At 41.9% G+C, this 22673-nt stretch overlaps 2 protein-coding genes across 2 annotated transcripts in view; both read right to left on the bottom strand.

The window, feature by feature from the left end:
• LOC127531372 (uncharacterized) overlaps positions 1-22189 on the bottom strand; it is a 113805-nt gene extending 91616 nt beyond the window's left edge. The window contains exon 1 of the mRNA XM_051940542.1: positions 17899-22189. Within this exon, the coding sequence (XP_051796502.1) occupies positions 18075-22187 (4113 nt within the window). The 5' untranslated portion in view covers positions 22188-22189 and the 3' untranslated portion in view covers positions 17899-18074. The remainder of the gene's footprint in view (positions 1-17898) is intronic.
• The window catches only part of LOC127531375 (uncharacterized), a 121498-nt gene that overhangs the window by 91616 nt on the left and 7209 nt on the right, over positions 1-22673 (bottom strand). Inside the window, exons 3-11 of the mRNA XM_051940548.1 lie at positions 5970-6073; positions 5524-5887; positions 5315-5382; positions 4991-5191; positions 4776-4841; positions 4503-4682; positions 4111-4188; positions 3940-4023; positions 3435-3521 (exon numbers count right to left, since the gene is read on the bottom strand). Coding sequence (XP_051796508.1) covers positions 3435-3521; positions 3940-4023; positions 4111-4188; positions 4503-4682; positions 4776-4841; positions 4991-5191; positions 5315-5382; positions 5524-5887; positions 5970-6073 — 1232 coding nt within the window. The remainder of the gene's footprint in view (positions 1-3434; positions 3522-3939; positions 4024-4110; positions 4189-4502; positions 4683-4775; positions 4842-4990; positions 5192-5314; positions 5383-5523; positions 5888-5969; positions 6074-22673) is intronic.

The following is a 22673-nucleotide window of genomic DNA, read 5'->3' as shown; positions in this document are numbered from 1 at the left end:
CACTCTGTCTGAGTCGTGGAGGAGATTTTGGAACGTGGCCTGTTCATCAATGGTCACATCGGAATACTCAGCGTGCTGCTCTCTGAGTTTTTCCAGGGCTACCAGCACATTCTTCATGTTGACAGTGTAGAAGTGCTGGTAACCTTTGAATCGAATGTGACGCTTTAATTTCACCTGCAGTAGCTGTGCTTCTGGGAGGGGACGTGGAAGACTGTTGACAACGCTTTCCACTTCCGATGGAACGCACACAACAGCTCCATGGACTGCTCGCTGTTGTCCTTTCGGTAAGGCGATGATCTTCGCAAACGGGAGAATTTTTGCGATGAGCTGTCTCTCCAGCACGTTGAGTTGGGCCAACTCCCGGGGAATGGGTGCCAACTCTAAATTGTTCGCTACTGCATGTGTTGGCATCCTCCCACGGCTGAGGTGGCTGTCACAGTTGTGGCAGATCCACTCCTGCAGTCTCTCTGGTGGCATTGAGCAAGGGGAGGAGCACTCAGCGTCACAGACATGCACATATGTTCCAGTCAGCAAGCCTGTGCCACGTCGATGTTGGTGGAGTATTTAACTCTCTTGCATGACTTGACTTGATTTGGAAACAATAGTCCTGTGGCAGACGGTACAGACGTATGTTGGTCCATGGCTGATGGTCTCACGGAATGCTGCTATTGCCGCTGCCCATCACTGAAGTGAGCACTGGCTGGCGAGAGGTTCCGAGCTGTCGGTAATTTCCACCTGATGCTCAGTGCTCTCCACAACTTGTGACGCATGTCAGGATTAGCAGCCAACCTGCGTCTTCTGAGCAGGCTACAGCGTTGAATATGATGTAGCCTGAACTCTGGATCCTTCCTGTACCTGTGGACAACATACTTTTTCTGCCTGTTCAGAATGGCTGGATCCGTGCTGTACCTCTTGAGAACATTATTTTTTGCCTGTTCCGAAAGGCTGGATCCATTCTGTACCTCTTGACAACATAATTTTTTTGCCTGCTCCGAAAAGCAGAATCTGTCATGTATTTGTTTTTTAAGCTGTCTCGCATTTTGACATTGAACTTCGCATAGTATTTTTGGAAGACAAGAGCCGTTGTTCATGGTTCTTTTGCACACACTTACTGTGTGCCTGAATTTTCTTCCTGCGAAATTCAGCACAGCTGGCATACCTGAGTCTCTCACCAGTTTTTTTCCCAAGTTTTTCTTTCACTTTTTCCTTTTTTCACATGCTCTCCTCTTGGCTTTTCGCCTCCGATCTTTGTCCAATTTAGAGAGCTTTCTTGCTTGTGGGACAGCTGAGGAACCTTTAACGTCCTCCTCAATTTTGACAGCCGTCCCACTGTCTGCCTGCAATGCGAGGAGAGCAGGTTCAGACACTTCATCTTGAACCTCAGTTTCTGGGGATTGTTGAGGATGTTCACTGGGGCTGTCAGTCTGAAAAGAAACCGGGACAAACTCGTAACTTGCAGAGTCTCCACGGTCTCTAAACAGTGTGTGCAGGTGGTTAGCCAGGTCACTGAGTTCCGCAAAAGTCATGATGATCGCCTTCCCGGAATGAGAGGGTAATCCTCTTGAGTCTCTGGAGTGGGAATCAAACACTCCATACCTCCCGGACTGATCACGGAAAACAGCAATAACCTCGGTGAAATGATGATTAAAGCCTGACTAACCTCTGCTGAAAGACACTCCAGCTGGGTGGCAAGCGGAAGCCACCACTGCTGTCTTCCAGGGCTCGAGACTTGAGTTTTTAAAAAGCCACACCTGATCTCAGACATGTTGACATTATACAAATGTCTGTCTGTGAGGACTTGTTTTGGCATCTCCTCGACTGCCAGGTGATTGCTCTGGAAGGTCTTGTCGCGAATCAACTGCTGTTTGACTCCGACATACAGCGCGTCTCCCTGAGCCAGGACTCTATCGAGTGTAGTCCTGGTGAACTGACAGCCCTCAGTGTGGTATGCCAGAAATGTCAATGCGTTACAGCTACACTGATGGTTGCGGGAAAATGCCTTGTACCTCTTATCATTCTGAGAATGACTGGCCCGGACTGACTCCACACGGTGACTCTCGCTCCTGGTTTTATCCTGAAATTATGACAAATTGTGATCAGTAATTATTATATTTTCATTATTTATTCAGACAGCTTAATTTTTTTCCAGTTCGGCATTAGTACGAGCTTCTTCAGTTAAGGATCATATGATTTAATGTTTCAGTAACAACTTTCATTGTTCCAACATTATGAACATCCTCTCACCAATTTATGGAAATCTTGTATTATTTTAGCGTATTATTGCTTACTATTACCTTAGCTAGTTTAATATACATATTTGTACGTTTATTGCAATCATGCATAATATGTATATGTGAATATGAAATATATATATATATATATATATATATATATATATTTATATTGTGTGTGTGTACATAGATATGTATGTGTCTGTGTGTTTTTTTGTATTATTGTATTATTTGCAGAATTTCCCTCCAGGATTTTTTTTCCAGGGCATTGCAACATATTTTCTTTTTTCTTGAAATTGCATTTGAATACATCATAATGACTTACATTTTTTCTAAAACCATGAACACATAATAACCCTATGTCACCTAATTTAATTTACTGGTTAGCTCCTATTCTGTAAACATCAACACAGATTTCAACATGACATTACTATTTTAACGTAATGGGACTTGCTCCAGTGTTTGTGAGGAGGCTTAAGGAGGGTGCTTTGAGCAGACAACTTATGACTGCAGCATCAGAGTTGTTTCATGTAACAGACAGTTGATGGTCATGGAATCAACATTACTGTACAGACTGAAGGCTACTGAAGACTGCCTGGACCACATACTTTTCCTGTTTGTGTGAAATGCAATTACATAGCAAAGTCAGTATTCCATTGACTTTTTTCCACCATGCCAATGGCAAGTGATGTAAATATTTTATTCACCAAAACCTTTTCTACATGGATTTTGCCAGTGGCTAGTGCTAATGTAAAACCCTCATTAGAAGCAAGAGTTACTTTGTGAAAGCAATGGCACACAACACAGCATTACAGGTAGCTTATTGTATTGTGACCAGCATAATAACAGTTCTCTCAATTGCCAAAAAATATTTTTAACTGCAGTAAACCAAAAAAAACCCCAAACAATCATGACTTTACAAAAAAACAAACAAACACGTGTGTATTGTCTAACACAGGGGTGTCAAGATCCGTTCCTGGAGGGCCACTATCCTGCATGTTTTAGATGTTTCCCTCTTCCAACACAGCTGATTCAAATGATCAGGCTCGTTATCAGGCTTCTGCTGAGCTTGATGATAAGCTGATCATTTGAATCAGGTGTGTTGGAAGAAGGAAACATCTAAAACATGCAGGACAGTGGCCCTCCAGGAACTGAGTTTGACACCCCTGGTCTAACATGTCTATCATAGAGGAATAAACTTACCTTGTCTGTTGGTGCATCAGCTGAGGTGGATGCAGCTGTCATGAACCAGGGCCACTTGGTTTGTGATGGAGTCAGTGTTCGGGTCATCTGATAAATGACAATAACAGTGACACTTAAAAAATAAAGCAACACGATAGCTAGATAGTTGGCTAACGACTAACTAGCATCAGTTGTCTAAAAGCTAGCTATCTAGCTATCCAAAAGTTATGTATCTAGCTAACGGCTAGCTAGCCTTTGAATAAGCTAGATTGCTAGCTGCCAGCTAGCTAGCCAGTAGTTTCAGTTGTCCCAAAGCTAGCTACCCGAAAGATAGCAAGCTAACAAAAAAGCTAGATTGGTAGCTGATAGCTAGCTAGTAGTTTCAATTTTCCTAATGCTAGCGATTCATTGGAATTGTGATTATACAGTAAATGTGCCAGAAAAAACAGGAACGACAAAAATGGCCACAAATGGAGAAGCCTGCTTTGTAATGTTCTTTTAATTGATTATAGAGAGGTAAATATACCTTCTCAGGAGAAGGAGGCTTGCAGCCCGCATCATCAGCTGTCCAGACCTGTCCATTCGGTGAGGGGGTCATCATTTTGGCCATCTAAACACAGAACAACAAAACTTCAGTGAAATGACGATGATTTTCAGTCAGATGATACATACTGATGAGAAGAGGACTAATCCTTACCTTTGCAATGGGAGAACAAACAGGGGTTTCTGTCTTGCCCCAACTGCAGGACAATCTGGCCGGGGGTGAGTCAAACTGCTGATGACAGATGAGAAAAACATAGCAAGTGTCAATGTGGACAATGTAGATGCCTGTGGAATGGAGTCAGCAGCAACCAAATGAGATACCAATTAAATGGAGTTGAACAGCTATCCAACAATTTACAACTACATTTCTGTGTAGCTGATTCAAGTCTGTTATTATTTGTGGCTGTTGTTATGAACTGGTTTTACTTAATTGCAGATGACACTAAAAAAAAAAAAAACATCTGCAGAATTAACTGTCAGGAATTACACATTTGAGCATTCATACAATCCTTCTGCGGGAGATAAAATTTTAATCAATCAACTTACCTTCTTTGGCTTAGGAGAAGCCTTGAAATCCGCCAGGCAAGACTTATGGGAGGGAGACACTTTCTCCATGGCATTGAAATCCGCCAGGCAAGACATATGTGAGGGAGACACTTTCTCCATGGCACTTAGGGCTGTGCTGCTGAACCAGACGGGGTTCAGCGGAAGGAAGCTCTCCTCCACCTGTAAAACACAAAGCAGACACTACTAATTACAGTTTGTCCTGTCAAAAAACAACCAATAGCATCTGAAAGAAATATCTGAAGAATCACAAACCTGCTGTTGAGCCATCCTGGGCTTTGGTGAACCTCTGGACCGGGGAGGTTCCCGAGGATGGCTCGTCTGCAATCACAGAAAGCGTCACACTGAATTATAACTAATGTTTTTTACCACAGTACACATATTATTACCATTATTATCACAATACATGATGTCACAGTTGTCTAAAAAAAAAAAAAAGTCTAAAAAACATAAAGCAATTTATCAATTACCTTGCCGCCCTGACCAATATTCCTCCGTTCACGGGGTTTCGGGCTGGGTGGAGCAGGGGATCTCTTTCTCACTGTGGCTTTCCGAACTGGAGGCTGAGGAGAGATCCGGGGCGAAGGAGGTGGTGTCACCAGTTGCTCGCTGGCAGCAGACCAGAACAACTGGACGAGGATCCCCATCCCCTCACAATCACTCAGATGGACCTGCATAAATAAGAAATAAAAAATAAAAAAAAACACACACCAACAGTTTTAATGTCAGTGAACATCTGCCGTGAACCAAACTTGTCCAATCAACAACTTTTTTTCACAACATACTACACTTACACCATCCTTGCTCCACAGCACCAAATCGCTCAGGGGGAAGTGCTCTGCAGTGTTGAAGAACTTTACACCTTGAAAAACAATTGAAAAAAAAAGTCATCATTGTACCAAAATATCCATCGATACTTGAGAATTGTTAAAATGTAGATCACGTCTTTCTAGTTTGTTCATTCAGTGAATGGAATGGATGAAAACAATCTCTTTCCTCTTACCCATACGAGCAGCCACACGTCTGTATTCCTGCCGAAGCAGGTCCTGGTGTTGGACGTCAACGACCAGGCGGGGAGGAAAGCCGACCACAAAAACCTTAGACCAGCGGTTGCCACAAGTGGTGAGGAGATTGCCAAAATCCACACCAGCCTTCTCAACAGTGGTGCTGGTCAGGTTGTTGCCAGGGGCCATGACGCAGACGGCATCAGGTGCACGAGGAACTGCAGCGTGCAGAACCTCAGTGCGAATTTCAGAAGCAGACGCCCCCGGGATCGACAGGAAGCCAAAGCTCAGCCGAGACTCTGGCATCCGAATAAAGCCATCTACAAGAGCACGTAGATGGGAGTCCCCGACAATAAGAATGAACTGCAAAAGAAATACCACAGTTTTAGTATTAAAGTCAAAAGAACTTTTTAAGAAAACGAACAGCAACAATCAATAATTATACCTTCTTTCCAGGGCGCTCAGGAGGAATGACCAACTTGTGGTTGCGCCCAGTAAAGGGTGAAGTTGGCCATTTCAAAGCTTTGTGGCGGTAACCGGTGCCACGGCCTGTTCACAAGAAGACAGAGCAAAAGAGGATTTAAAACGGATTTCAAACAAAGACAGCTCATACAACAATCACCATTTTCTATTATTGTATGAGAACAGCAGAATCTGTGTTCAACGGGTAATTGTTGGTGGTACACTAAATATGATTTGTGAAGATATTTCATGATAAAAACTGCTGAGTACTTACGTGCAATAAGGTTTGCACGCGCCTGCCGCTCTTCCCAGAACCGTCCGGCTGGCAAGGTGGAACCAACCTTCTGTGAGCAAATAATACACTTATTTAATTCAACATCGTGCGGATGCCATGAACGTGTCCAACTTAGCACATTCTGCATTGCACAAGTGAGCATGTCAGTTCGGGTGTAAACATACCTTGTACTGGGGAGAGCGGGAGCAGTGGGGTGCGTCAATGGGAGGGGTGGGCATCTCAGACGCGTCCGGCTTCCTCCAGCGCTGCTTCTGGGCCTGGAGCGTCTCCCCTTCCGAGGCATCCTGGAAGACAGCACAAGAACACAACAGAGACAGACGAACACAGGGAGAGAGAGAGAGAGAGAACAAGGCACACAAAACAGATGGATGGATGAAAGGATGGATGGATGGATGGATGGATGAAAGGATACGCGGTGATGCAGTGGTGGTTGACCAAAGGATGTCCAAGGGCAATCCAGAGGCTCTCCAAAAGGCTGGTGAAAAAAAAAAAAAACGTTATCTAAAAGCACTGCTATGAAACACTAAGCACCAATATGAGCAGCAAAACATGCATGTACAAGACACATCTAATGTCCTCACTATGTATTTTTTCATCAGAGGGAAAAATCTACTTACACTGCTGACTCAAACTGAAACAACTAATTCAAAACACAAAAGGGCTAAAGACCAGACAATGGCTACTAAATTAAAGCACTACTGCATGTTTTCTCAGAAAGAAGAAGAATCTCAACATGTCTGCAGCAAAAGTAGCTGAACTGGTCTTTAACACAGCAGAGAATTAATATGACACTGTAATTAATGGTATGTTAACATTTCCTCATGCAACATGTCTTAAACGATATTATACTCATCATGATGTCCTAATTGACTGATAGTGCTTTGTTCCATTATCTTAAAATCAGTTCTAACACCTTAATTAATTTTAACATCAAAATTGCTAGAAAATGTAGTCAATGTTACATTTAACCACACTACTTTTTAAGCTACACAAGGTACAAGAGATATTTCATCTGTCAGAGCACTATTTTACAGAGACAAATGTATAAACACAGTATAAACTAAGGCTTCAACATAGTGAAGAAATGATAAATCCTTTGTGTATTTTCTGTGTTTTAAAAAGCTGAAAAGACATAAATAATCCCACATCAGCAGATGCATGTACTGCTGCTGCTGCTACTATAACTGCCTGTATACAATTATTCAGCTGGAGTGGCAGTACTTTTAAACAGATTTAATGGTGATATTCTGGAAACCAAAGCTTCAAACAAAGGCCGCTGGATCATTTCAGTTTTGAAGGTGGATGATTTGATGTCTATCATTTGTAATGTTTATGGACCAAACAGAGCATCGCAAGCAAAGGACATGTTTACTGAACTCTCTTCAGCTTTGGACGATTTAAAGGAAAAATACAAAGATTCTACTATTATCATAGGAGGAGACTTTAATGATGCTCCAGATGATTACATGGACAGACATCCTCCAAGATCTGCATCATTACTGGGCTTTAAATCCACCTCATTTATAAGTGATCATCTTTTGTTAACAGATGTGTGGAGATTTATGAACCCCAATGTCACAGACTACACGTGGTCTAACACCAGCAGAAGTTTACAGTCAAGAACTGACCTTTGGTTAATCTCATCAAAGAGTTTACAGTTTGTTTTAGACATTTCTCATATTCATGCTCCACTGTGTGATCATAAATTAATAAGTTTAAGATTAACAGGATCAAAAGAGAATTCTAACATAAGAGGCTATTGGAAATTAAACAATAATATATTAGATGATAAAAAATTTAAAGAAGGGGTACAATTACTTGCTAAGGATATATTTGGTAAAAGAGAAATGAATCCAATTCAAAAATGGGAATACTTTAAATTTAAAATTACGAGAAATTGCAATTAAACGCAGTAAAGAAATAAAAAAAACTAAAAGATGAAAAAATGAATTTTCTAATAAACCAGCTACAGTTATTAAGTTCCGAACATGATTTATCTGAAGAAGACCTAAGCACACTAAAAAACCTCAGAGAAGAGCTTGACAGAATGTACGTGAACTTAGCGAAAGGCGCTTTCATCAGATCTAGAGCTAAGTGGTTAGAAGAAGGCGAGAAAAACTGAAGTTACTTTTCTGCATTACAGAAAAGAAACAGAAAAAGAAATAATATTACATCTCTTAATATAAATGAGCTAGTATGCTTGGATCCTAATAACTATGGAGTCACAGGAGTGCCAAATCAAAATATAAATAAATAAATAAATGTGGAAATATAAATAAATAAACAAATAAATGTGGAAATATAAAGATATAAATAAGTAAATAAATGGAAAAACGGAAAAGGTAAAAGTAAAGACAAAATTTTTCTTTTATTTATTTCTCTTTACATTTCCATATTTATTAATTAATTCATTTTTCTTTATATTTCCACATTTATTTATTTCTCTTTATATTTCCACATTTATTTATTTATTTATTTATTTATATTTTGATTTGGCACTCCTGCGACTCCATAAATATCATCTCCAATTATATTACCTTGTTTTATAGCAACCTGTATACATCTGAATTTAATCAAACAAAATGTGATAAATGTATGAAGCACATACAAAATTTTAAACCCTTGATTTCAGAGAGCTTTAAAGAGACATGTGAAGCTGATATTCTGGGTTCAGAAATCACTGATGCTGTTCATTCAGTGAGATTGAGAAAATCACCTGGAAGTGATGGCCTCACAGTCGAACCTTTGCTTCTGGGATTTGATTAAGGAACATCTTTTACTGATGTATAACGAATGCATTGGCAGACAAGAAATGACAACAACCATGAAGCAAGGTCTGATAACCTTGATTCCTAAGCCAGGTAAAGATCCTTTAATTATAGAAAACTGGAGACCTGTTTCATTTTTAAATATCGATTACAGAATCAGAGCAAAAGTCTATGCTAAACGACTGAAAAATAATTTAAAAGAGACAATAAGTGAAAATCAAAATGGCTTCATGGCAAAGCATCACATTAGTTCTAATATCAGATTAATAATAGATCTAATTGATTACTCAGATTATATAAACTCAAAAGCACTGAAGGCTTTCCTACATTTCTACAAGGCATTTGATTCAATTGAACACTCTTTCATTATACAGACCCTAAAAATTCTTGGCTTTGGTGATAAATTTATTAATAGTATCACTATGTTTTATAATGACATAAATAGCTCAGTGATTTTATATCCCAGAATGTCTAGGAGGTTTTCTGTCTCAAGAGGTGTATGCCAAGGATGTCCCATTTCCTGTTTCTTGGTTTTGGTTGTGGCTGAACTCCTATTCTTAAATATTTCCTGCAACCGAAATATTCAAGGTTTAGTCATTTTCAATCGTGAGATAAAGATTTCACAGCTAGCTAATGACACAGTTTTATTCCTCAAAGATAAATCACAGATACAAACTGCACTACAAGTAACTGGTGAATTTTCCGAAGCCTCAGGGAGTAAAACATGGCTCACAAAAATTCATTTTTTCCTGTTCTCTTCCTGTTCCTGTATACAGTTGTGCCATTTATTCTGAATTTACAGACTTTGTCATTTATTTTTGGGCCGAGTTAATAAGTTATTCATTCATTTAGTCCTGGGTTTAGTCCATGATACCCTGCTCCTGTGAGGTCTAGTCAGACCTGTTTTGGTCCTGATTTTAGTCCATGTAACCCTGCTCCTGTGGGACACAGTTTAGTGTCTGATTGTAATTCTGTACAGTGAATAGATAATTTAAGTTATAAAGATGTTTTGTTTTTTCTTAAGCACTTTTCATTCTTTAGTTGGCTGATGTGGTCAACTTGAAGCTGTTGAGTGCATTAGAATCCTATAAAGACAAATGTTACAAAGTGGTTGATGGAGTTATTTCAATTATGCAGATATTTATGGAAAATACTGAAATGTGTTGTGCACATCCAGCCACAGAACCTTCATCCATATTTTACATGAAGAAACATTTTTAATATTGCCTGCTGTTGCTCTGTTTTTTTTCCAGTTTTTTAAATCTCAATGTTTTTTTATTATCCCTTAATGTTGTCTCTGTAATAAGATTTTAACAAAATGCTGTTAAAATGCACCAGAATGCAGGAAATAGGATCAATAATTTTCAAAATTTTCTGGGGCCATCACCATCTCACATAAACCAAATCTCACTCTGAGGTCTGATCACAAGTTGGCAGCCCTGAATTATTCTGTTGTGAGCAAAAGTCATGGCCACTGTGGCCTAAAACATTTACACAGTAAAGTATCTCTGAAAAAAAATCTAAATCGGTCCAAAAAGTGGAAAAGCAATTTCTCATGGGGGCTAAGCCTCCCCTGTCCTTAAAACCGAGTGACACCCCTGTGTGAGTCTGGCAGTTGGTCGCCATGGTGACCTCACCAGCTGAAGATAAGTTAGCAGTATAAAGTACATTTTACAAGACTAAGACACTTACAGCATAGTGAAAATCTTAAAAGAAAAAAAACAAACACTGTGACTTGTCTGAAACCACTGCTATAAAACAGTTATCACCAATATGAGCAGAAAAAACATGTACACACAACACATCGAATGTCCTCGCAATGTATTTTTTATCAGAGAAAAAAATCTACTGTCACTGCTGACTCAGAAACTGAAACAACGATTTTAAAACACAACAAGGGTAAAGATCAGACAATGCCTACTGAATGGAAGCACTGAAACATTTAATCATGCAACATGCCATAAATAAACGATATTATACTCATCATGATGTCCTAAATGACTGATAGAACTGATTCTAACATGATGGAACAAAGCACTGGCACCTTAATTAATTTAAACATCAAAATTTGAGTGAAAGTGCACACAGCACCATTTTGCAAGACTAAAACAGTTATAACAAAGCACCTGTTTAACCACACTATTTTACAGAAAACACAATGAGGTAGAAGAGATATCACAGCACCATTTTACTAAGACAACCGTTCCACATAGATGCAAATTAAAACGTCACAAAGCACATATAGCAACTTGAACATGACCAAAGCAAATACTACTACATCTTCTTTAATCATCATTTCTACACATCAGTGTCAAGTTTAAATTTTTCTGCTCTGACCGTCAGCATCCCTATTCATTTAGAGCACAAAACCGAACTGTGCAACTCAAGTGAACAAAGCTAGAAGTTGAGGGAGAAAGGCGCTTCACACTCCCTCACCAAGAGACTGGAAAAATGTATGAAAGCTCCAGTTTAACCACGCTATTTTCCAAACAAACATTATGAGGCAGAAAAGGCTATTTTATCCGTTGCAGCAACATTTTCCAAAGACAAAGACAAAGCTATCTATCTAGCTAACGGCTAGCTAGCCTTTGAATAAGCTAATGATAGCAACTTGAACATGACCAATGCAGACATTGAAATATACCAAAAATATTGTCTTTGTTTTTCCACTTCAGCATTCAGTATGCATTTCTACTGTTGCCCTTAGCATTTAGATTCAGTTGGAGCATAATATTTAATAGGATATACTGCAGAATCAGCCTATGCTAAAGCTAGCAGGGAGGAGAAAAAGTACGCAGCCTTACCTCTGAATGGAACCGAAGAAAGGGCGTTGGCGGCCAGCGGCCAGCGGCTTTGTCTGAAAGAAGTGCCAATGAACGTGCACCGGGGCCTCGATGCCACCGCTGATTGGTGTTGCTAGGCTGTTGCCGGGCGCCCGTTGGGAGAGGCGTTTTTTCCAGAAGGTTCTGTCTGCAGTGTGTGTCGGTCGATAGCCGTACTTCCGGTTTTGGAGGTTTGAAATGCATTATGGGAAACGTAGTAGTATGCTACAGTGTGAACGGTTGGCATTCTAATCATACTTATAATACTTAGTATAAGTATATACTCATTGAGTATGTAGTATGTAGTATATTAGTATGCCATTTCGGACACAGCCAAAGAGTCATAGAAAGAGAGTATTACAACCATATGTGAACAGAAGAGGATGAAATTAACTAATGACTAATAACATGAAGAAGTTTATATGTGGTCTGTGTGGTGCAATTTGTGAATGTGTTTGGCTGTTAATCAAAAGGTTGGTGGGTCAAGTCCACCCAGAGATGACAACTTTGCTTTCCATAATCTTATTTGTAACTTGCATGCTCTCATGTTTTTTTTGTTGTTGTTGTTTTTTCTTACCTTTCATGCTGCTGGAACTGTGAATTTCTCTTTGGAGATTAATAAAGAATCTATCTATCTCTATCTATTAATAATATAAATAATATGTTCAAAATTAATTGGTTATGTCGCCTCATAAGAGAAAATGTTAAAATGTGGAATGCAATACCAAATTATGTATTCAAAAAAATAGGAGGAATTCCTTTTTACTTAAATGTAAATATAAAATTGACAAAAATACCAATTCAGTTATCAAACTTCCATAAAAAGGCGTTGCTCTCCTGGGGCCTGATCTAACACATTGAACTTCACCTTTTGTTTTCAGACTTACTTTATTATTATTTTAATTAACTGTATTTTTATTTATTAATGTTATTATTTTGATACATTTTATTTACTTTGCCATTTTTTGTCGTTTTCTTTAATGATTAATTTAATTACTTTTTAAAAAATATTTAGCATTTATATTTTTGCTTAGTTTTATTCTTTCCATTTTTCATTTTATTTGTTGTGATTTAATATTTGACTTTTGGATTTTTTAATTTTACTATTTTTTATTTTATTGTGAATATTTTATTGTAGTTATTTTTAATTATAAAAGTAATTAGTATTTTTATTTTGCACTATTGTGTTTTTTAACTGTTTCTTACTTTTATTTTGTGTATTGTTGTGATTTTTATAAAAAGTTATAGTATTTTCAGCTTTATTTTATTTCATTTCTGTTATATTCATTTTGGATTTGTTTTATCATTTTGAATATATTTTATTTATTTATGTATTTTGTTATTGTATTTATGATGGAAATTAATATTTAGCATTTATGTTTCAGTTTTAGTCATTAGATTTATTTTTCTTTGCAGTTTTACGTGTTTGTGTTTCGGATATTTATTTAATTCTTTTTTATTTTATCATGAATATTTTGTTGTTTTTGAAATTTTAAAATAATTTTCATTTTATTTTGCATCTAGACTTTAATTAAAAAAAACTCCCCACAGTTGAACAGAGACAGAGATGCATATTATAATAGATGATATTTGAAGACATATTAAGTGTTTTCTTTTTCCAAATTTCACTTATTGTCACCATGAACTTGTGGAACTCTTGCTGCTTGCATCAGCAGCATCCTTTACAAACCGACAAAAAATGGACATTTGGAAGACCACCAACTATATCAATAAACATTTAGTGTAGTTTTGATATGTTTATCTTGGAATGTTCCATCTATTTAGAATCATGACTGGGAAGACAATGAGGTGCTGAAGGTTGGTGAAAAGCCACCCAAGATCTATTGACCCACATTTTGTAGAATTATTTGTGAAAAATGAATTTTGAAATTACAGGAGGAAGTGAAAGAGGCACAGTGGGTGCACCAGCTTCACTATGCTGATCTTATTGCGTGAAAGCCACCCAAGATCTATTGACCCACATTTTGTAGAATTATTTGTGAAAAATGAATTTTGAAATTACAGGAGGAAGTGAAAGAGGCACAGTGGGTGCACCAGCTTCACTATGCTGATCTTATTGACTGGCATGAAGGGAAGATCTCACCTGGTCCAAATTTGGATTAGAGTTACTCTAAAGGCTGTGTGAAGCTAAGAGGTTTAACTGGCGTTTTCCGGTCCGTCGCAGGCTTTTCTGTAGAAATTGTGCTGTGCTTTTATTTTGAAAGGCAGAGACAGGAAGATCTCACCTGGTCAAAATTTGGATTGGAGTTATTGTAAAGGCTGTGTGAAGCTGAGAGGTTTAACTGGTGTTTCCAGTCCGTCGCAGGCTTTTATTTTGAAATTTTGCTGTGCTTTTATATTTGAAAGGCAAAGACAGGAAGATCTCAGCTGGTCATCATTTGGATTGGAGTTACTCTAAAGCAGGGGTGTCAAACTCAGTTCCTGGAGGTCCACTATCCTCTATGTTTTAGATGTTTCCCTTTTCCAACACACCTGTTTCAAATAATCAGCTCATCATCAAGCTCACCAGAAGCCTGATAACGAGCCTGATCATTTGAATCAGGTGTGTTGGAACTGAGTTTGACACCCCTGCTCGAAAGGCTGTGTGAAGCTGAGAGGTAGATCTGATTTACAGGCTGAAATGCAGCTCCTGTGGAGGTATTGGGTGTGAAGGTGGGTGTGGCCATCCAATGAGTCTGTGTGTGTGCGTGAAACCATGCCTGCGCGTGTGTAAGGGCGGTTGCTATGGGCCCCCATAGCAACGGTGCCTGCCACAGACAGCAGAAAAGTGCTTCTCAGCAGCAGCGTGCAACGTCCCGTACTGGCGCTAATTGTGGGCTAACCGTGAATGCTAGCTGAAAACCGAAATGACCGTGAGCGAGAGGAAGGCTGTGGCTAACCATAAATGTAATTATTTTCCAAATATTCAGAGAAATGACCGAGTTACAGCGATTTAAAAAACACTGTCCCTCCGTGAGGCAGATGATTCAGTTTACATTGGTTCCTATGGAGAGAACGGTGCGACTTTGGTCTAAACTGCTGCCTGCCATTTCACTTCAGAAAGAGCTAGGTCTTCAAACTTGGATTCATTTGAATCCCAGGAAAATTGTCTACAATCTGACCAAATTTAATTTTCCTAACTCTTATCGTTTGGTCATGAGGGCGATGCGATCGGGAAATTTTCAGGCGGATTTTTCTCCTCTCCTCCACTCTACCAACTGACATGCCGCACTCTAACCAGAGCAGATTTTGAGAATTTTCACTTTTTTGAGGACTCACTGATTAAAAACTGTAAATCTCAGCCTGACATAAAATACATTCCTGCGACGACAAGAAGAATCACTGCGTTTTGATGGTTAAATGAAGTTTCTAGGTGAACGTATGGCGAAGCAGTGGCGTTTGGAAAACAGTGGATTTTTTTGTCGATTTTTTTCACTCCCCATTCATTTCCTATGGGACTTTTTTCGCAGTTTTTTGCGAATAATTCTGCGAAAAAATGCCGAATGTCTTAGAAAAGTCATAGCCCGGGATTCCCGATGAAGCCGCACGTTTTGATATATAATTTATTTTGGTTTTCTCAAAGCCCTAGGACTAGTTAGCGACCGAAAAACGGCGGAAACGTGAATAATAAAAGATAAACGCAGCAGGAGAACAATAGTGGCTCGTGGCTTCGCCACGAGCCACTCTCCTCCCATTGCTTTGCAATGGAGAGGAGAGTGGCTCGTGTCGAAGCCCGAGCCCCTAACTAGACAATTCCCGCTGGTGCGGAAATCGTGGGAGGGGCTCGGGATGGGTGCATGTCCGGAGAGGCGTATTTCAACGTTTTCCGGTCTGTCGCAGGCTTTTATTTTGAAATTGTGCTGTGCTTTTATTTTGAAAGGCAGAGACAGAAAGATCTCACCTGGTCAAAATTTGGATTGGAGTTACTGTAAAGGCAGTGTGAAGCTGAGAGGTTTACCTGGCGTTTTCCAGTCCGTCGCAGGCTTTTATTTTGAAAGGCAGAGACGGGAAGATGTCACCTGGTCAAAATTTGGAATGGAGTTACTGTAAACCAGGGGTGTCAAACTCAGTTCCTGGAGGGCCATTATCCTCTATGTTTTAGATGTTTCCCTCTTCCAACACACCTGATTCAAATGATCAGCTTAATTAATAATGTAATTAGAGTAACAGGGTTGCATTTCCTTCAGACAACTCATAAGCGACAACCAATTAGCATAATTTACTTGTCTTAAATGTATTACTATATTGTCTGGAATATAAATTACTATTTTTTTCTTTTATTACTACCAGGTATCAAACCACTGCCAGGTGAAATGTATGCACAGAGTGGGGGAAAATAATTTCTTCTGGCCATTGAGGGATGATCTTCATTGGTATCCCTTTGAGGATGTGCTGTCCCTCATTCCTCCTCCAGAGAATGTTACCTCACGTTATATGGCCATTGCAAGAGAGGTGTGGGATGCTCTGGCCAGCCACGAAATTTAAACCTGGACATCAGCTTTCTATGACATTGATCAGTTCATGACTACTTTTGACATCCTCATTCATTTTTATAGTTGTCTGCCTACAGTACTACTGTTTTTCATGTTTGACTATTGAATATTTGATCAGATCCAGTTGCGGTCTGAGTGACATGTTGATGTATCATTCCTACTCACTGATCCTTTATTGAAAATATGTTCATATCATACATTCCAGCTTGTTATAGTTACACCTATATGAAAGAGAAAGCAGCAAAACCTAATATTTGAAATATGTAGGAAATTGAATGATAGGCATTGCAGGTTAATACACAGCATAAGATGTTATGAAACAACATTCCTGTGGTTCTGAGTATTTGTTTGTCACCTTAATGTTATGATCTATAATAAGAAATAATGGATCTATTCAACCCTGTTACTCTAATTTCAACCGTTACCAAATAATTTTTATCAAAATAATCTTAAATGATTTTCCCAAACTCATGAGGGTTTGACCTATTGTCCTTTTAGTGGTTTGAATGATTTAATTTGTAATAGATTTGAGCAAATATTTGCAATTTAATTAAAAAAAAACATGCAAATATTGAAAGTTGGGCATGCCAGAGTTCAAAAGTTGTTTAAATTAATCGAGGTCAAGTCTTAACTGAAATTAAATGATTATCCAATGTGCATGTGGCCTTCTTTACTTAATGGTAAAGGATTTATTAAACATTTTTGAAAAAAAATATACTTTTTCAGGTTCCTGAGTATTCATAACAGGATTGCACTATGCATGGCGCACATCAAATAAAACATTTCATAAAAAGTGTAACTTTAATGCCTGAGCTGGCCGAATCACATTATTTGATGGCTTGCTATCTGGTTTTCTTAAATATATGACAGAAAAATATGAGATTTTTCAAAGGTTAGGATGCCTAAATTGTCCTCCAATTCTGGAATGACCCATATACATAGAGAGAAGGACCAATGTAACAATGCAATACAAAATACTGTACATGTAGTACTATTATAGCAACCAAAGAAGACACTTCAGACTTGAAATATTTTCATATACTATACATTTTTTATTTACAACATTCAGCCTTTTCTTCCAGCCTTCTGGTGGTCTTCTGTGTTGTCTGTGGGTGTTAAAAGATCAAAATTAACTGGGAAAATTGAAATGTGAAACAAGTGCAAATCTGTACTGCGGTTTTTACCTGAGGCATGTCCCGTCGTAGCAGGCGTGGAAGCAGATGTGGAGCTACAGCCGTTACCGGACCTATACAGGCCGTCGGCCGACACTGCACACTACACACCCCGCTCCCTGGACCACAGGAAGCCAAGTCCAAATTCTAAAAGGTGAACAATCAAGAGTGGCAAATTAATATCAATTAGTTTGACATTTTTCTTAAATTAAGTAAATTGATGTGCACGATTAGAACAATATCTATTGAACACTTGTTCCTACCTGAGACATGCCTATGGGGAGGCTGTTGAGGACTTCCAAAAGGACTGGGCGTCCGAGAGGAGGGGACTTGTGGGAGGACGTCTGATCTCACCACTGCACCTCCTGGACCCCCTCAGACCTGGAACTCAAAGAACAAATCAGACCAAGAACAAAACACAGCAGAACAATGTGCCACGTGAAAAACGTGTGACACAACTGTAAAATCGGACAGCACAACACGCTGATGTGTCACAAAGTGAGTGTGTGACACAAAATCAGTGTTGGCTGGTGAGGCTTTAGCCAGTCAAAATGCAATAGACCGGGCTGTGATAGCTATAATACGTTTGGAGAACACCTGACTGAACACATTTCTCAGGTTGGGAAATGTAAATGTGATCAATCACAGTGTTCTTGTCTGTGGTAGACTCTGTGATCAATTGGTTGTAGCCTCTGGACAGAAGTGCATCTCTTATGCTTTTTTTGCCTCTCGAAAGGAGGTCTTCATTGAAGTCACCACAAACAACAATAGGGTGGTGATCCAACAGTTCCAATGTGTCCAAGAGAGCGTTGAGGTTTGGCAGAAACTTTTGCAAACCAAAATCTGGAGGTCTATACACAGTTGCTATTAGCACTTTGACTGGGACCTCAACCTTCACGACCAGACATTCGAGATCTGTGACACGTCCCATGCAGCTCGGCGCCTCCGCCATCAGAGCGCTCCTGCAGTACACGGCAACTCCACCCCCGGCCTTTGACGCCATGTCCCTGCACGTGGTGTAACACGCCTGTCTGCTGCGGTGAAACACAGTGTATCCCTCCAGATCAAAGGACGAGGATACAGAGGACCCTGACAGATGTGTCTCGGTGAGACAAAGCACATCTGCCAACCTGAGTTCGTGATGCAACTTCAGGTCCACCATGTGAGATGGAAGCCCTTGGGTGTTATGATGGACGATTGTCACCTCTGCATCTGGTCGCTCCGTCCGGTTGAAGCGGTGCAACAGCGGAGTAACACTCTGGAAACTCGCGCTGCGCATGTCTTCCAAAGCTGTCGTAATGGCAGGGTCAGCATAGATTTTTGTCTCATCAAAATCGGTGATGGTGAGACCCTGAAGCGAAGTGGTGCGACTAAGCGCCACATACGCCATGCCTGGCTGAAACATGCGTTTCAGGCTCACGACAGCCGACGTCACCGTCATTCCCTGAACTTTGTGGGCTGTACACGCAAAGGCCAGCTTGACGGGGAACTGACGTCTCACGACTCCGCCCTTGCGACCGATGCTCTCCTCGGATCTCTCGACGTACACCAAGTCGTCCGAGGGGCCCAGAAGCTTTTTGCGGAGAGTCTGTCCTGCTGTGGTATTATCCAGTTTAAGTCCAAGAAAGCTCACGACTTTAGGGTCACGTCTGTCAGGCAGAATGGTGGAGATGGTCCCAAAGGTTCCATTGACAAGGCCATCCTCCACGTTGAGATTCCTGATCAGCATAACTCTTGCTCCTTCAGCTGCCATTATGCTGTCAGGCAAATCTCTCTTGGTGCCTTTGATGTTGGGCACAGGCACCTTCCTGCCGGTAGCGACATCCTTCCTGTAGTCCTCGGCCGCTATTTTGACGTCCCCTTTAAGCAGGGAGGCCACGGTGGCTGCGTTGTGACCATCTACCTGCTTGTTGGTGGCAAAGACGTGCAGCGTTCCTGGCGGGCAATCTTTGCCGTCAGAGACGGCTCTCATGAGCAAGCCTCTGTCCGCAGCGCACAGAGGATCTTGCTTGCGCTTGACACGCAGTCGATTGAGGAGTTCGGCGAACGCTCGGTCATCCTTCTGGCGCATGATCTCAGTGAGGTTGACCATGGTGAAGCGCTCTCTCCAGAGATCGAACTCTGTCTCCTCGTAGACACAGAGCGGCTTGGCCCTGCCCAGCGGCGGCAGCTGGTAAAAGTCGCCGACTGCAAGAACGGAAATGCCGCCAAAAGGTCTTCGGTTTCCTTTGAGCTGCTGGAATCGCCAGTTGACGTAGGCAAACAGCTTCTTGGAAACCATGGAAATCTCATCGATGATGAGAATTTCCACCGAAGACAAAGTTGCTCTAAGTTCATCAAGTGCATTGCCCAGGCCCTGGTACGGCGGTTCCAGGGACCTGGGAAGCTTAAGGACAGAGTGCAACGTTTTGCCCGCGATGTTAAAGGCTGCCGTGCCCGTGAAGGCAGTCAGAAGGACAGTGGGCTGGGACATGTCAGCTGCGTCCCGGAATCTCGGGAGCTGCCACAGAATCCTCGTTGCTTCCTCATGAATGCACTTGATGACGTGGGACTTACCACAACCAGCTCCACCAGAGACAAAGTAGTGGAACGGTTCTGGATCTTGGCCCCACACACGCCGAAGGCACCACTGGCGCACAGCGTAGAAGACGCACGCCTGGGTCTGGTTCAGACTCTGAAACATCTTGCGGACAAAGTCTGGACTTAACCGAGGCGCCTCGATTCGGGGAAGGGGTTCACCGACATTCAGGTCTTCAAAGTCGGGCACGGCGTCTTCGTCCTGCTCCTCTGGGATCTTTTCACGGAGCTCAAGACACTCCTGCCGTTCCGCCTCAACCTCGGGTGCGAACGTGTTCCAAGCGTTGAGGACCGGACCGAACTGGACGTTCTGGAGTGCCTTATCCATGCCTGCGCCTCGTCCCTCGAATCGCTTCCTGTTGTGCTCCACGATGTCCTTGACGTTGCGTCGGGATTTGTAGAACTCTTCGTACGAGGTGCGACCCCCGTCGTTGAGTTCGTCGTCAGATCGGTGGGGGAGGTACAGCTTTAGCAGTCGTCTGAAATGTTTCTCTGGCGCCTTGGTCTCAGAGAAGCGCGCATATCGAACGACTGCTGGTTTTCCGGCTGTCCTCTTGGCAATATGTCCTTTGTCACACAAAAGGGCAATGGCACTGGGGCCCTGTGCTTGTTCGCCATAGACTACCCGGTAGTCTGATGCAAATTCGGCCAGGCACATCCCCTGAAACTCGGGAGTCTTTGGTCTGAACAGGTACTTCTCAGGTACCCCCAACATCCAGACCTCTTCAGAGTCAGGTGCCATGTCCTTCAGGCGACTCATAGGAAGACTCATCTTCATGGCTTCCTCGTCCGTCGAGAGGAAAATCACAGACCGCGAGCACTTTTTCAGGGGCAAGCTGCACGTGCGAGCCACTGCCTCCTGGGCGCTGACCTCTCGGTGCTTCGCATAGGCCTGCATGATCTTTCTCATTTCCTCACTTTGGTTGAAAGCAGACTCTCTGCTGGTCTTCACGACCGAGTTCAGGATCTCGGTCATCTCATGCTCCGGCTTGGTGATGTACGACATCATGTACATGGCACAGCAGTACTCGTCCAGGACGTACTGGATGTCCATGTTTGCGTTCCAAGCGCGGAGAAGGTCTGGGTTATAGGCGTTAACCCAACATTCGTTCGGCTGCCGCTTCAGCATGACCACGCTCCCGCTTGTCAGATTTTCGGCGCACTTCAGATAGGCGTCGTGTTCCAAGTCGCATCGACGGAGGAGATCTGACAAGCTCTCAAAGGAGGCCTTCGGATCCATGAGGAGCTCTCTCAGGTGCCGAAGCTTTTCCTTTGCTTCCCTTTGCTGCCGACGGATCTGCTCCCTCCGTCCCTTCATCACCTCTTCCTGGTCTTGACCATCTTCCATTTCCACATCCGCAGCAAAGGGCTCCGTGATCCAGGTGATATCAAACGGCAGCTTGGGGAAGCCATAACGACACGCCACGTTTCCCTTTCGGCAAGAGCCGGTGTGGCTCCTGCTGTGTACCTGAACCTCCGAGACGATTTTGTGGAGCTCCGGGTCCTTCTCGGGGTCAGGCATCTGGCAGGAAATGTGGCAGTCAATGAACCTGCATACGGTGTGGTCCAAGTCCTCGCCGTACACAGGGGCGTCTTTCACCCACACTAGCATGTGAATGTGTGGGCTTCCGCGGGCCTGAAATTCCACGCGGTAAAAATAATCCTCCACCTCGCCGATGGGCCGCGCTGGTGAGAGGATCAACTTTGCCATAAGGGCATCCACACGTTTTTCAAACATGCGCATAACGGTGACAGGGTTACTGCGCAAAATGTCACACTTGGCTTTCCAGTCCAGTTCGGAAAAGTCACCAAGTGTTTGTCCTTGCTGAGATTTGATGACCCCAATTATTTCAGGCCATCTCATCTCAGCTGCCGAAAAAGTCAAAAAGAACGTCGGTTTGCCGAGTTGCCTGAGCATAGCATGCAAATCTCTCAGGCTTTTATTCCAATATGCGGGTGTGCCTCTCAGAGGCTGCATAAATCGCATGGCCTCTTTGGCCTGAATTAATCTCTCCACCTCCTCTTTGTCCTGGAGCATGGAGTTTTTGATGGCACGCCCATCTTTTGTGCGCATCTTTCCTTTGCGCATTTGAATCGACATACTTCCTCTCGCGAGGTTCGTCTCCGTTACAAACTGCGCAAAGAAAAGGTAAGTCTGGTCCTCGGCAAACCGCGTGTCTGCACCGAAAAGCCTGGCGTTAAAGTATCTGCTGGGTGAAAGTTTGATGGGACGGTCTTCATCCAGCGTGTTCTCTCCCGTGGGAAACTGCACAGGGAACGCCATGGCTTCCAGTTTGGGGATTGCAAAAAATCCCACAGGTTTGTTGCCTTGGGCGGGGGCAACGCTGAAAATGCCATCTCCATAGGAAAGTATTTCCTGCGCAATGTCTGGTGGCTGCATGCAGGTGTCCAGAGCAAGTCCAGGTCTTAGCTCCTCCTGCTGTTCGGTGGGTATGTCTGCAGCTAAATTGGTCTGGTAGCTGTCAGACACTTGTAGCAGCTCTTGGTCCAAGATGTCTTCTCCCCACTGGGCAGCATCCATGCTGTCGTGCTGAGAGTC

The sequence above is a fragment of the Acanthochromis polyacanthus genome, chromosome 20 (genome assembly GCF_021347895.1).
Source record: "Acanthochromis polyacanthus isolate Apoly-LR-REF ecotype Palm Island chromosome 20, KAUST_Apoly_ChrSc, whole genome shotgun sequence".
Lineage (NCBI taxonomy): Eukaryota > Metazoa > Chordata > Actinopteri > Pomacentridae > Acanthochromis > Acanthochromis polyacanthus.
The sequence above is the reverse complement of the archived record's forward strand: the minus strand, read 5'-3'. Positions and strand labels throughout refer to the sequence as shown.